Below are 14619 nucleotides of genomic sequence, written 5' to 3'. Positions count from 1 at the left end.
CCGTACGCCACCGCGCTGGCTAAGTCCCATTAGCAGACTTCTCACGACCTGGAGAAATGTATGCTTAGGTACTTTGATAAGGCGTTTCGTAACTAGGCATTGCCTTGTTCATCGTTAGTGACAAACAGGCGACGTTCGTACGTTTGTTCTCAACAGGCGTCGAGTGGCGTGTAGTAATTTTGTACATTAATAATAACACAACAACAAATCGTTAACAATTAACTATATTTCGCTATAACTACCTAATATTTACATAGATTATGATGTGTTACTTAACAATTAATGTAGGTACTGCGACTAAAATTATTGGACATGGGTTTAAAACATTTGATACTTCTTTTGTAGTTTGTCTATTTATGACAACAATTTTTAATGAAATAAAATGAAAAATATAGCGTTTACTTCGGTTCCATCTTTTTTAATTACCTACAGTTAAAGAAAGAAGTTCACAATGTCTACGGGAAAATCTCATAGAAAGATCAAATCGCTGACATGGTGTATGGCGAACGATAGATATGATTTTTATTATTGTAAGGTATCTCGAACGTTTTAAACTGTAACTAATGTAATTCCTTCTTATACAAGTTCTCGTAGTGCAGTTTGGATTTCAGCATGTCGTCTTCGTTAACTTCCACGTGGAGGGGAGGAATTATAGCGCCCGCCACTGATCTGAAAATATAATTTATGGTAAATCTAACGAAGATATCGTATATTTGGATTGTATATTCTTGTATAAAATTTGTAGGATACGATAAATGATCCTATCCTGGGGGAATTTTGTTGCGTTCTGGGCACGGATGTGTGTTAAACGTGGCAAAAATATATCAAATTTGATAGTGTATATAAACATTTAGGTACTACCTACTCATTTATCTATAATATGTGTAATAAAGTAAAATTTTTATAGCTGAGTTGCTAGTATGGTTGATGTCTAAGGCTGCCCGTCCACCGGAGCGGAGCGAGGCAGCGGAGCCGTGAAACGGACTAATGCGGAGCGCAGTTGCGTACTGTGTCTGGTTCAATTAAGAGCAGCGGAGATCTTGTGCAATCCTATTGGTTAATATTTTTCCGTTTCTCGGCTCCGCTGCCTCGCTCCGCTCCGGTGGACTGGCAGCCTTAATGGCGTATCAGATTACTTTATGCTCAGCGCAGAACACAGCTGGAATAATAAGTAGTAATCGGTCACCTGGCCTCCGAGTTAAGGAAGTTGAAGGTGGAACAGGCGTGCTCGGTGGCCAATATCTCAACATTCAGCTTGACGGCCCGCGCCGCGCGGAACACGGTGTCTGTGGTGCTCCTGTCGTTGCTCTCGAGGCCAATGATCTGAAAATAAACAACATTTACCGCACGTGATAAAAGACGAGTGAAAAGAGAGTAGAGAAACTATAGGAAATTTATGTGGAAGAATGAAACAGCTTGTAGTACTTATGCGAACTGATATATATATAAGCCAAATTGACTTATTATACCAGGAAAGTAATACGTCAGTATCCTAGCACAGTTGAAACATGACCGGAAGGAGATGGCGCTGTTTTGTTACTTTTAAATAATAATATATTTATTTTAATTAATTATATTTATATAAAATAAATTAAGTAATATCTTTAATAAGAAATGAGGAGATCCCTAGAAGAGCCATAGTTATCGACGATTGGCGAAGCTGAAGTGTCAATAGCTTGGGGAAAGGATGGGCGTTGGGGTCCCACGGTGCTGGAATCCCACCGACAAAGACATCCCGCCAAGCGAATTAGCGTTCAAACTGTAGGAGTATGAGTTTAATTTAACTAGCTCCTTTACACCTTCACCTTTACAGACCGCCTATTTGGTTTAAATTGAAAATGCTTAGTCTACATACATACAACTTGCAGTGAGGCATAAATAAAACACAAGTGCGGTAATCTATAGTAAATTTATAAATTGATAGATGCTTATTACTCGATTACACGAGAATGGTTAAAAGGACCTATGTGAAATTTAGTTTTTTTTTGTTATAGTTCAAGGATCAGAGAATAACTTGGGCAAACAAATGAGATCCAATCATTAACATTTTTACAATGATAATGCTATGAAACTTCCAAACGATGGATATCCAATTTTAGACATAGGTTTTTGACGTGACAACGTCTTATAAATTGGTTTGCCGGGTGACACTTCAAGAAACTGCGTTACGCTCCGCTCACGTTATGCGCTCACAATGAGAGCGAGTGAGAGGCACGCGTCCCTTCCACTCGGGCATGGTTAGCCCGCCTAAGAGCGAGAGAGACAGACATAAAAAGTGAAAGGCACGCGTCCCTTTGTAGTAAACGCTGTTTCATTGTACGTAAATGTATTGCAAGTTATTGTATGTATATTTGTATATAAATACGTATGTATGTGTAAAGGTAAAAATAAAATTTTGTTAATATGAAATTCAGTGTGAGATTCTTTGTATAAATTAATGTTTTAAATATAATTCTTTGTATAAATAAATGTTTTAAATTGTTACTATTATTTCATCCTTCTTCCTACTATACGAATGAATATTCACATTAAAATTATTTTACCACTCAAAGTCGTTGTCACGTAAAACTTTCGCCCGTATACCGACTTTACAGGCAACCAATTTTTTTTTTGTGTGGAATTTATACCTCTCGATTGCCGTATGTTGATAAAGCAGAGTTTAAAATTTATTTTGATATGAATACAGGCGAAATTAATAGATTACCAGAAGATCAATCTTAGGTTCCAGTAGCTTGAAGAACCTCAGTGAGTCCTCTGTAATCTCCTTTGATGACTTTACTTGCCAAGATAATATAGTTCTGTGTAGAAAATAAACATTAAGCTTAAATAATTTAAAAAAATATAACATTCTACTAATATTCTATTAAAAATTAAAATAACATAATTAGCTTTTTAATAGGAATGGTCATGAATATAATTAAGAACCATCTTGGACAAAGATGTTGATAATAAAGGTGAGCTTAAACAACGTAACGTAACATAGGTAAAGAAAATATAATACCTGGGAAAAATAGCTATAGGTCCGAGAACTGTGATTCCATTGTTTAATCTAAATCCATACTAAAACAAAGCACTCATATTATTACATAAAACTTCAATAGTAATGCAATAAAATCTACAAATGCTGTTTCACTGGAACATATTTATTAAAACTGTTAAGGTTTCGCAATAATAAAAAAAAAGTATTATTGTAAATATTGGGGCAGTAATCATGTGCCAGAATTTTGAGGGTGAGATAGCACATATTACATAGTAAACAACTATTAAAATAAAGAAATATACTACAACAATGCACACATCGCAATCTAGCCCCAAAGAAAGCATAGCTTGTGTTATGGGTAATAAGATGACTGATATGTAGGAACATTAGATATATATAAATACTTATATAAACATAAATACATACTTATAACATACAGATAAACACCCAGACACTAAAAAATATTCATGTTTATCACACAAACATTTTCCAGTTGTGAGATTCGAACCCACAGCCTTTGACTCAGAAAAGAGGGCCGCTGCTTGCTGCAAAATCCCAAACATAGCCCTCCAGCTCCTATGTACAAAACTGATAGCAGTGAATTGTAGCCAATATTGGAATTGACAGCAAGACACAGCAACAGACAATTGTAGCCAATATGAGAAGTATATTAATGACTATATTCTGACTTATAAGTGTGTCAAGTTGCAGCTATGACAGCATTTTTGTTTTTACTTACCGTAGCAAAGGCATCTATCATAAGCCCTAAATCCTGCTCCTGGTTGATGACCCTTACTGTAGTCTTGCCATCTCCTTCGTAGGCAGCTTTGTATCGTACGCTACTACAAAAAAAGGGTTAGGTAGCTATTTATAAAAAAATATTTTTATCTCTGAAAAATTCAAAACTAAGACTACCCAAAATGAGAATTTCGGTAACCATCTCAAACGAAATCTCCTGCTCCTGCCTATCAAAATCGCAGCAATGCTATAGACATACATATTTTTCTAACAACCGTATGTAAAACTATAATAGCTAATTGTCTTGTTTCTAGAGGTAAAATAAACAAACAAAACAAATCTAACCTCAGAAACACCGGGTTCCTTTTGACTATGTGGCCTATTTGTTTAAACATTTTTTTAAATTGTTAATTCTTTTATTGCTATCCGTTTACTATTTTTTACTTAAGCGTTAAAATATAATTTGGCAGGAAAACTACGAAACACAATTATTCATTGGCCAGCTGCCATAACGGCGGTTGTCATAGTGAAACATGACTTTTGACATTAATGGCATCATAGAGAATTTGACACACTTCAAGTTTGTATACTTCGGAGCAAATATATGAATTACTTTAAATGACTTGAGTGATGGATGCATTTTTATTCTTTCTTTCAGATACTATTATTTCATTTAAGTTATATATAAAAATGGAATGATAGATCAAGACAGACAATAAGAAATCCTTTTAATATATGATATTAATATCCGAACGCGTTGACGTCATAATTACAAATTGTCATTATGATTTGTCAATGTAAGTTTTGAATTTTGTAGCAATGCAGATGCGCGCTATTTTAAACTTTTGTAATTTGTTGTTGAATTATTGAAAGGTATTGAAACTTTCATGCTGGCTTTGAGCCTTTGCCTCATATCTGAATCTGGAGGGTAATTTCTGTCCACAAACGAAGTTTCTTGAAATATCTGCTCTTTAAATAAAGAACATTTCTTTTATCACTATGAAAACTATTTCATGTAATAACTAAAACATTTTGAAAATGGACAGCGATAATGCTACAATTCAAGTGGTTTATGCTCAAAGGGAGCGTAGTCTTGATACTAGTGTTTTTAAAAGTGGATATGAGGTAGACTTTTGGCAGGAAGTGAAAAAACGTTGGATGGTCCTGGGAGTTCTCCTTGCCATGGCCCTGGCAGTCCTGGCTCCTCAGTTCGGAGCTCCTGGAGGCAACTACATGCATGCTCACGTAGATATTCCTAGAACGCATTGCACCCATTCGCCCATGTAATTACGATGATTATTCTCTTTTAAATTAATCAAAAATCACTGAAACGAAAACTTTACTGCATCATTTCATACAAATTATTAACACCTTATTTAAATAATTACAGTACTCAATAGTACTACACAAAGCTTTGCTTCTTAATTAAAAGTGATAAAAATATAGGTACATATTTATTAGACTAATAGTAGGAAAGGAAAACCTACAGAAACCGACTTTCCTAGTCCATATAACCATTAGCCATATCTAAAAACTTGCTTTGCGGTGATACCTGTATATGGCACAATACTGTTACAAAATTATCTTGAGTAACTTTTTAGGAAAATTGTATAATAAAAAACATAATCATACTATAAAAACAACATCCTCATTAAATAAAATGAAGAACTTGCAGAGATGTTCCTGCATTATGGAAAAAGGGCATTTGAAAAAGTCTTATTTGAGTGGTAATGTAATGCTACCTTTTTTACAAGCACTATAAAAAATTCAAATTTCGTTTATTTCAAGTAAGCCCAGTTTATAAGCACTTGAAATTTCAAGTCAGTGTGTTTGTAGTGACTCTTCCACCAGTTTGGAAGGCAGATCCCACTGAGAAGAGCCGGCAAGAGACTAAGCAGATTGCTCTTTCAATTAAACTTTTCAACATCAAATTACAGTTTATAACACATGTCAATTTAATGACTTTAGTGGTGTGTGTACAACTGGGTTGTCATAAATGACAGAGCTATAGATGAAAATAACAGTGTTATACACTCCTTCGTTTTCATTGGTTATATTGTTTCATTAAAAGTGCACTGATTCTGGCTTCAGATTTTTATTATTATTAGTCTCTAGTAATATTTGTGAATATGGTATACCTAAAGTAATGAGCAATCTATATAATATTTATAAGTATAATCTATATATTTTATTTATAGTCCCAGTTGTGATCCTACCTATATATTATATTATATTTGGAACCCCCCTTGAATTCAAAATAAGCCCCCAAAATAAGCTAGAATAATGCAATGGGTTTCACTAAAAACTGGAGGGCATGAGGTTTAGTAACCTAGTGCTTTGTAACCATTCCTGGTACAAGCTAAGATAAATAGAAGGAAGACACATTTAAAATAAAATATAAACACATTGCAGGCATGTTAAAATAATTATTTCCTTTTACACACTGCTAAAATAGTCTTTCGCATATCGTTTCATGAAGTGACTTTGCAATTAGAGTACAAAAATAGCTAAATATTATCAAGATATTTCTTTACAACATATTTAAAGTACTTTAAATTTTGTATATTTTAATTTCTATTTTGGAATAATTTGATTTGTATACAACAGTTTAATGTCTTATTTAATTGCAAGAAAAATACAGGCTGCAGAGTGATATAGGCTACTTTTTATCCAAAACTTTTGTCCAGTGAATGAGAGCTGCTTTTTTATAAAAAATACTTATTGCTTAGTTAAAAAATGTGGCCTAATTTTTGTAACACAATTCAGCTGTGTTCCCCGATGATGGAACTGTGATCCAAGTTTATAATTGGATGAGTGACTAACTTCTAAGATACTCCTCGGTGCCTTGTAGAGCACATAAGACACTCAGTCCCAGTTGTGATCCTACCTACATGCATTGGTCTAAACTTTATAATGTAAGGTTTAAGAGCTCTTCTGAGAGAGAAAAAGTATAAACCCTGGAAACTAGGATCTACGAATTTTCCGAGCTGGGGCAAACTTCCAATGCCTATAAAACGAAAATGCATTGCGACTTTTTCTTGTGTTAAATGTGACATTTATTTGCGTAGTGGGTATAAAACAAATATATGCTTTGCGAATTTTTTCTAATAGTGATAGTAACTGCCCTGGAATAGAGACTACGCACTATGAAAGAAAAATTAGATTTATTGTGTATATATATAATGTATATATGCCTATAAAAAAAACAATAAATTTATTTTTTCTTTCGCGCCCCCTACAGTTTCTTTCAGGGTAAATAGCCTGGTTGGCGCCCTTTTAAATCCGTGGCTGTGGGATATCCGTGGCAATATATATGATTCTGGCAATTGGTTATGTAAGTTAAGCGTCGTGTTCCAGGCGCTCTGCACACTGAATACTCGACGTACCTACCGCTATCATACATCTACTACTCGGCGGGACGCACGCGAACTCACGCGGGCCGCACCCGTCTGTACGCGCTGACGACGGTTCACGCGCAGATAGTCGCGTTTGCGATTTGCGCTGTCACTGTCAATGCCCTGTCAGTCGCTTTGGACCGGCGAGTCATTGAGGGGTGAGTTTAATATTTTAACATTCGACAAAGGAACAAAATACAATTTCATCTTCGTTTCTGATTCTTACCGCAAGGATCTGGAATGCACTTCCAGCTTTCATTTTCACCATATATAAATATATATATATATATATATGGACATATATTTATATATATATAACCCTCACCCATATATATTATTAAAAAAAGTTTTGAATAATATATATGGGGTTGAATGAATAATATATAACAGATTACAACAGGAATCAGGTGTGGCGTAATGAAAAGATAAAGCATTACAATCATAGTGTGATTTTGCTTTCTTTTTGGTGGCTGCACACTTTCACTTTCTGCTATCGTTTATTAAGTAAAACACAGCCTATCCTCATATGTGTAGTAAACAATACTGTATACACTATACGCACTAATACGTATGGACTACGTATAGTACACATAGAGTGGCGATGCGTGGCCACCGCATGTATGGCCACGCCAACAATCAGGTTTACCCTCGCCTATAGATGTTTCACATTAAAAAAAACAGCAATTCAAATCAGTTGCTGAACATTGGTCTGTCGTACCCAGGAAGTTCCATATTCCACTGCGGCGTTCCCGGCTAGCCGTGTGACATGCTATTACCGTGCGAGGTTTAGAGATGGTATGTTCTAGAGCGATGCTCGCGTCGGTGGCGCGCCCTTGTGCGTGGCTGCCGCTGTCGCTCAGCAGCGACGGCGTGACGCCCGCACTAGCTGCCGTCAACTACGCGTCCTCCTTCGTGCTGTCGCCTCTGGCTCACCTTGTGCTGGTGAGGATTTATATGCTACCAATCACCATCTAGGCCCAAAGTAAGCATAGTTTGAGTTATGGGTACGAAGATAGCTGATGAATATAAATGGAATCGAACCCCAAGCCTTCAACTCAGCAAAAGAAAGAAAGCAGCAGAAAGCACTGCGCCAATCAAAATGTGAATTCCCTTTCAAGTTAGCCCTAGACTGCAACCTCACCAGCGTGGCGGTAAGTGAAGATGCAGTCTAAGATGGTAGCGTGCTAACCTGTAAGTATGGCAGTTGTATTAACTCATACTCCTAATCGGTTTTTACAGTAACGATTAGTAGCTTAGCACCTGCCGGTGATCAAACCGGGGACCTCCGATTATAAGACGCTTTCCGCTGCGCCATGAAGGTCGTCACTAGGCAATGCTTTGCATATCCAAACCCTACAATTCTGTGTATAAACACAGAAAGACAACACTTCTAGCGGTTCAGCCTAATGTGTCTGTAATATCACCGGCACTAACGCTATGCAGACCGGAACACAGCATCGCAATAATACTGCTTAGCGGCAGAAATGAGCATGGCGTAGTACTTCACCCGACGAATTCTATAACAAAAACTACTGAAAGTGTATATAGTTAAACTAATTCATAATTACTTCACCCGACGAATTCTATAACAAAAACTACTGAAAGTGTATATAGTTAAACTAATTCATAATTTCATTTACAGTGTGGAAGAATCCCATTACCTTTATTGAAGCGCGTATTCCTGACTGCGGTGTCAGCTTTTGTGCCATTCACACTTGGTACTCTGTCACAGAAAACTGACATAGGTGAGTTCATTGGGTAGAAATATTAAACGCAACACAAGTAAATATTACTTGCTTTAACGGTGAAGATACGGTATAAACTCTTCTTATTCTGAGAGAATACCCGTGATTTGTAGTGAGCCGGTGAAGCGTTGAAATGACGATACATAGCTGCACTACCTACTCCACGTCGGGTTGACGTTCTACGGTGACAGTTATTGTAACTAATACGACGTTAGTGATACTAAATAAAACAACTCAATAGTACCTAATTTCAGATCCTCGGAGCAGCAAAGTATCAGCTCTAGTGATATTATATACGGAATGTTGCCAGTTGCTGAGAGAAGCTGAAGGTAGCCTGTACATAACTGATGTCATGGCAACACTATTTCTAGGTAATTAATCGGAATTCATCACATCATAATAATGGTAACATATATGTTTGGACAGCTTTATCAGTGCCGGTGAAAAATAGTATTCTTATTCTTGATTCATTCATATTCATTTAGATGGCCGATCGGCGCAGTGGGCAGCGACCCCGCTTTCTGAGTTCAAGGCCGTGAGTTCGAAGTGATGAACATTAATATTTTCTGGGTGTTTAGAAATAGAAAATATTTATTAGAAAAACTCAGTACAATAAGTCTTTGAAATCCTGACCCCTAAACTAGGAAATCTTAAGATCTTAGGTTCCAGTGCCTTCCCAAACATTGATTCAATCATTGAGATAATATATAGTGCACTTTAACAAAGGAAACTTTCTAAGGTGTGTTGAGTTCCCTAACGGTTAAGTGAGAATAGCATGCTGACTGAAACGCGTGTGTATGTTTATTTGTATTTTATAAGTATTTATGTGTATTATTCATAAAATTATTCATCAGTCATCTTAGTACCCATCACACAAGCTACGCTTACTTTGGGGCTAGATGGCGATGTATGTATTTCCGTAGTATGCTTATTTATTTATTAATTAGACCACATGAATCAAAAATTTTAGAATTTGATTATGCAGCACTGGGATATTTCCTACTAGGTGCACCTGTATAAACCCTGCTAATTGAATTGAGGTGTACAAACCGCGACACACGAGCTTTTAGGTGACTTATAGAGATTTTTACACCAGCGCTCAGGAGTGTTCGCTCATCGGGTAATATGATGCTTAAACACGTGTTTAATCATTACTGCTGCATAGTTGATTTATTCCTCCTCATTACTTTTTGTGATATCTAAGAACACTAATATATATCTTGTAAGCACTCTATGTTGTTCTTCCCTGTTGTAAACTTGTTTTTATTTAAGTTCCTATAACCAATTTAAAAAAAAGAAGTAATATCGGAAATGTCTTATTTTGTTAAGATTAGAAAAAGTGTTGGACTTATTATACCGCCTTGCACTACCCTACGAGAGATTCTTTTGGTTTAAGTCATTTTTAAAAGTGCTATACCTTTACCTTTCCTTAATTCACTTATTATTACTTATTGTTTTATATATTTACTAGTTGTACCCTGCCACGCTTCGCTGTGGCACATTGTGATTGAATGGTTGAGAAAAATAGATAAAAACAATCCTTGATCCGTATTATATATCATGCTAAAATTTCTGCCCGATCATTGCAGAATTTTTTGAGTTTTTGAAGCGTACAAAAACCAACATAACATTTTTATATATATAACCAACCAGTATTATTTGGAAATTATAGATAGTTGCAATAGGTCATTGACTGCGAATCTTACATAGACTCTTCCGCACTTGAAGTTTTAGTAGCACCTATTAAAGCATTTTGTGGCCAAGCTTGTCCCTACTACCCCCATGCCTATTTAAGCCGCTAAGCTGCGTTCCACTCCGAAGGGTGTCATTTCATAGGATGTGTTCCTTGCATGGCATTCAAAGTGTTCTTCTGTTTATGTAACAAATTATGGTTTTTCACTAACCATTCGGTTACCACAGCTTGGTCCATTATTTATTACTATAAAAATCCTTTAGGATGTTATCAACAATTATAATTATATAAATAATTTTAACGCCCCCACATTCTCCTCTAGGGCAAATTTTTTTCGAAATCTGATTGTAAGTGACTTTAATTTAACAAACATGAAACTTTTATTAAATTTTAAGTCTGTGGGAATTTTAGTATAAAATTTTCGAAGAGTTAAAATTCAAAATTTAGTTTTTTTATGATTTTTTCGAATCATTAACCCCCTATACACTTCGGAGATTTAACACTTATAAAAAACTTAGCCTATCCATTGAGTCAATGTATCCTCTACATGGATGCAAAATTTCAATTCAATCGGATGTATAGTTAAATAGTTTTAACGGAACAACCGTAAAAAACTCTATAGTATAGATATAGATTATAAGTCTCTTATTCTAATTTGAATTAGAGACTAATAATAAATAAAATCTAACTTGACTGTGGGATTTTGTCGGAGAACGGGCAGCAGCGTGCTCTGTGCTGCTACTACCCTATACTGCGATCACCAACCCGTCTGCCCAGCGTGGTGGTTAGGGCAAACCATCCTGTCGGAAGAGGCCTTTAGGCCTTTAGGCCTTTAGTCTTATAGGCTTATGATGATTGACGATGACTTTTCCATTTTGTTAGTATTTCTCCTGATTTTTTATGTGTAACTGTTATCTTAGTTTCTTCTTTTACTTTTTAGTATATATAGTAAAGAAAAGTGTAACGTACGTGTTTCTTTCTAGTAATAAGCTGGCTAACAACTGTAGCCACTTCTAGCTACCTGTATGTCAAGTGTGGGATGCTAACGTTGAATGAAGCCCAAGCGTTGTTGCTGGTTTCTACGCCAAAGTCCATTCATATTGGTGAGAATTACCTTAATTACATACTGCCAAATCTAAACCTGTCTACTTGCTCACTTTTGTGTTATTATTTACATTGCCTTATATAGTATCTAAGTAAAATTTAGTAAATAGTATTGTTAAAACATTTAAATTGGCTGTGTGAAAGAAATTAAATTGTTAGGCTGATAAAAATTAAGTATTTATCATCTAACAAACTCTTTTGTATCAATGCCACGCGTACAGCTCTGGCCAGCGAATTTGTCATCTCTCTTAGCTCGAGGAAATAATTTGTTGTGTATTATTTATAACCTTTGCTTGTAAGCACTCTATGTTGCTCTTTCCTGTTTTAGAAATAGTGTTGGACTTAATATACCGCCTTGCACTACCCTACGAGAGATTGCATTGGTTTGTGTCATTATTCAATGTGCTATAATTTTACCTTTACTTACTTTACTACATTTACTTTGTAACAAACGGGCTGTAACGACAGAATAGTAACGCAGTGTATTGTCACACTTCAACTGACTGCACTATTTTAATGAGTTGATGTTAAAGTTATTTAAGATTAAACTTTCTGAGATGTTCCAATATACAAGATGGACTGTGTCAAAAGCTTACGTCAAGTCTTAAGTGTTTTGGTTAATAAACGACTTTTATTCTTCGTAGAATGGATATCAGCAACACTATGCTCGGCGTCTGGGCTCGCTCGTTTGCCCGCTGTGTTCATAGCGCCCGCCCAAGCGCTGCTGTTAGCGGCTATCACCGCCGACGACCATGGTGATGATGATGACGGAGATTGCGGTGATGAGTTGCCTAGATAGGATTGAACGGAGTGTATACGAAACAAATTGGTTATAACATCAGTTTTGGGTAGTCTAACGCGCTCGTATTACAGAATCCTCGAATGTATTCTTAAAGATACCTAATTTTGGATTACCATTAGAGTAGCATTAAATAGATCATGGAAAAGCAACGCGTTGAAACCATTGTCTAAAGCGATTCCTATTCGTCAAAAATAATTGTGTTTTTCTAATTTTATCATTGAATAAGTCTTGCAAAGACCCCTAAGGCCTAACTTCAAATATAGAATTTGATTTGGAGGAATAATTAACCAGTAACCTTGATTAAATGTTTCGACGCTTACCTAGATTTTATATTTAAATCTTGAATCTGGATTGAACCAAGCGGTTGCCAGGGTTCTTCGTTTAGCGTTTATTACGGCTTTACAAATCCCGTATGAATCATTGGTTTTCTTGGGATACAAAGTACCCAATGTTACTCTCCGTCCTTTCAACTAACTCTGCCAGAAATCAAGTTGATTGATTGCTTGGGGCGTACATCTACAGAAACACTTTCACATTTATAATATTAGTAAGCAAGTAAGGCTTTTAAGTTGATGACGCTAGTATTTCTGAAGAATTCTATAAGGGATAGTTTTATAAATATAGTTAGAGGCCTTTAAGTTGATGAAAAAATGTGATGATGGTAGTGAGAGGAAATTTTTAGTGAATAATTTGTAGTGAAATAAATTGATGGATTATTGTTGATACAGTTAAGTTAACGGGTAGCGAAAACGAGGTGATGTAGAACAGTTTTGTATTTGCGGAATATTGCAAAGTTTTGTACCGCTTGCAAAGTTGGTCTGCAAAACAATCGCATCGATATTGGTATGTGAACGATGGTGAGCTGTGACTTATTTAACAAATTTTAAAACATAACTTTATATATTTTAATGAACTATTGTTAAAAAGAGGCCTTAGAAAAGATAGCCTTAAGTACCTAGTAGTTCAAAGTTACACATAAACATAAGAGTTTTTTTTTTTTCGTATACTCTAGTTTTGCGACTAGTTGTTGCACTGTTTGTTGCCAAGCAACAGGTAGCAAGCGACAACAGTTGGAGTGTCATTCAAGTCATTGAAAATGTTACATTCTGATTTGAGTGAACGCGCGCCGCGTATCATGTTATGAGGATGTATCTACAAGTAGGATACATTTTAAGAAACCTTGATTAAGAAACATGCTCTTCGTAGTAACAAATTTTAAAGGTTGTAATATTAAAACAATTTTCCATAGTTTCTAGATGGTAAATATTTCCTAATATAAAAACAAGTGTGCTCATAAATCTCCAATTTTTAAAACTAAGCGATAACAACGATATATTCCTTCTTATTCGTTGGGTCCATTATTGTGAAATTAATTATAGGTTGTTGATATTTTTAAATAAAAATTATTTCTTCCCTAAAAGAGTTTTATTTTAATCCTATTTTTGAATTTAAAACTTCTTTGAACGCGGTATGCATATTTTTAAATGAGATAAAATCTTTCTACTCGCGACACTGTTACGAGACGCAGCTGATTGAATTTTTTGATAGAGAATTTGATTTTACTATGTCCAATCAACGCAATAATAGCACAATGAGATATAAATTACAATTGATGCGGTATTCCCGAGATGTTTAAATATCTTCGAATCAAAATTGTTTATTTCCTATTTTAGTTGCCATTCACCTCGTTTTTTTATTTAAGATTGTAATACTATAACATTCATAAAATAATATTAAATATATTTCAAAATTTCTGAATACAATTCATAAATAAAATGCAATTTATATCCCAATTACCCTAGTACCCATAACGCGCCAAAATAAGTTTTCACATCTGTCGGCACTCCCGGAGTGCAACTCGTAATTTTTCTATTACTATTACGGCTATGCTGAAGACTATCATGCCTGATGGAAAGAAATCATGAGTTCAGTCACTATTTACTCTGAAGGTACTAAAGTTATTCGTGGCTAACAACACTGATGCAGCGAAGGCGTTCTGCGCCAGATTTTACTTACAGATTTACAAAGTTTGTGTGACAAAGAAGTGCAGTTTAGTATTATAAATATTTTAAAAGAACATTTGTACTTTAAGCCTCTATATAAATTTATTATATCTGCAAAAGGGAAATTGTAATAATTTTTAATTGTGTAATTTTAAGTTA

The 14619-nt window shown here is 35.3% G+C and overlaps 2 protein-coding genes across 3 annotated transcripts; one reads left to right on the top strand and one right to left on the bottom strand.

The window, feature by feature from the left end:
• Nucleotides 1-206: 206 nt before the first annotated feature.
• LOC120628282 (NADH dehydrogenase [ubiquinone] 1 alpha subcomplex assembly factor 3) lies at nucleotides 207-4230 on the bottom strand. 2 transcript variants are annotated; one of them, XM_039896577.1, is made up of 6 exons: nucleotides 4064-4230; nucleotides 3720-3822; nucleotides 3002-3060; nucleotides 2705-2798; nucleotides 1187-1323; nucleotides 207-669 (listed from the first exon to the last, which is right to left on the bottom strand). In XM_039896577.1, the coding sequence occupies exons 1-6, from the start codon at nucleotides 4111-4113 to the stop codon at nucleotides 561-563; spliced, it is 552 nt and encodes a 183-aa protein (XP_039752511.1). In that variant the 5' UTR covers nucleotides 4114-4230; the 3' UTR covers nucleotides 207-560. The 2 variants fall into 2 exon arrangements, with proteins under 2 accessions (XP_039752511.1, XP_039752513.1); XM_039896579.1 differs by having other exon boundaries at nucleotides 3720-3819.
• A 323-nt stretch (nucleotides 4231-4553) lies between these two features.
• On the top strand, nucleotides 4554-13853 carry LOC120628283 (sodium/bile acid cotransporter 7-like). The gene is made up of 7 exons (XM_039896580.1): nucleotides 4554-4943; nucleotides 7076-7271; nucleotides 7920-8055; nucleotides 8756-8858; nucleotides 9113-9229; nucleotides 11535-11654; nucleotides 12300-13853. The coding sequence occupies exons 1-7, from the start codon at nucleotides 4757-4759 to the stop codon at nucleotides 12452-12454; spliced, it is 1014 nt and encodes a 337-aa protein (XP_039752514.1). The 5' UTR covers nucleotides 4554-4756; the 3' UTR covers nucleotides 12455-13853.
• The last annotated feature ends 766 nt before the right edge of the window (nucleotides 13854-14619 follow it).

The sequence above is a fragment of the Pararge aegeria genome, chromosome 12 (genome assembly GCF_905163445.1).
Source record: "Pararge aegeria chromosome 12, ilParAegt1.1, whole genome shotgun sequence".
In the NCBI taxonomy this organism is placed as follows: domain Eukaryota; kingdom Metazoa; phylum Arthropoda; class Insecta; order Lepidoptera; family Nymphalidae; genus Pararge; species Pararge aegeria.
The sequence above is the reverse complement of the archived record's forward strand: the minus strand, read 5'-3'. Positions and strand labels throughout refer to the sequence as shown.

Excerpts from the sequence above, each read along its gene's own strand:
- LOC120628283 (XM_039896580.1), top strand. The coding sequence starts at position 4,757 with ATGGACAGCGATAATGCTACAATTCAAGTGGTTTATGCTCAAAGGGAG. Across the intron at positions 7,272-7,919 it reads GACCGGCGAGTCATTGAGGG|AGCGATGCTCGCGTCGGTGG; the intron begins GTGAGTTTAATA and ends GGTATGTTCTAG. Across the intron at positions 9,230-11,534 it reads CATGGCAACACTATTTCTAG|TAATAAGCTGGCTAACAACT; the intron begins GTAATTAATCGG and ends GTTTCTTTCTAG.
- LOC120628282 (XM_039896577.1), bottom strand. The coding sequence starts at position 4,113 with ATGTTTAAACAAATAGGCCACATAGTCAAAAGGAACCCGGTGTTTCTG. Across the intron at positions 2,799-3,001 it reads CCTATAGCTATTTTTCCCAG|AACTATATTATCTTGGCAAG; the intron begins GTATTATATTTT and ends TTTTCTACACAG. Across the intron at positions 670-1,186 it reads TTCCTTAACTCGGAGGCCAG|ATCAGTGGCGGGCGCTATAA; the intron begins GTGACCGATTAC and ends TTATATTTTCAG.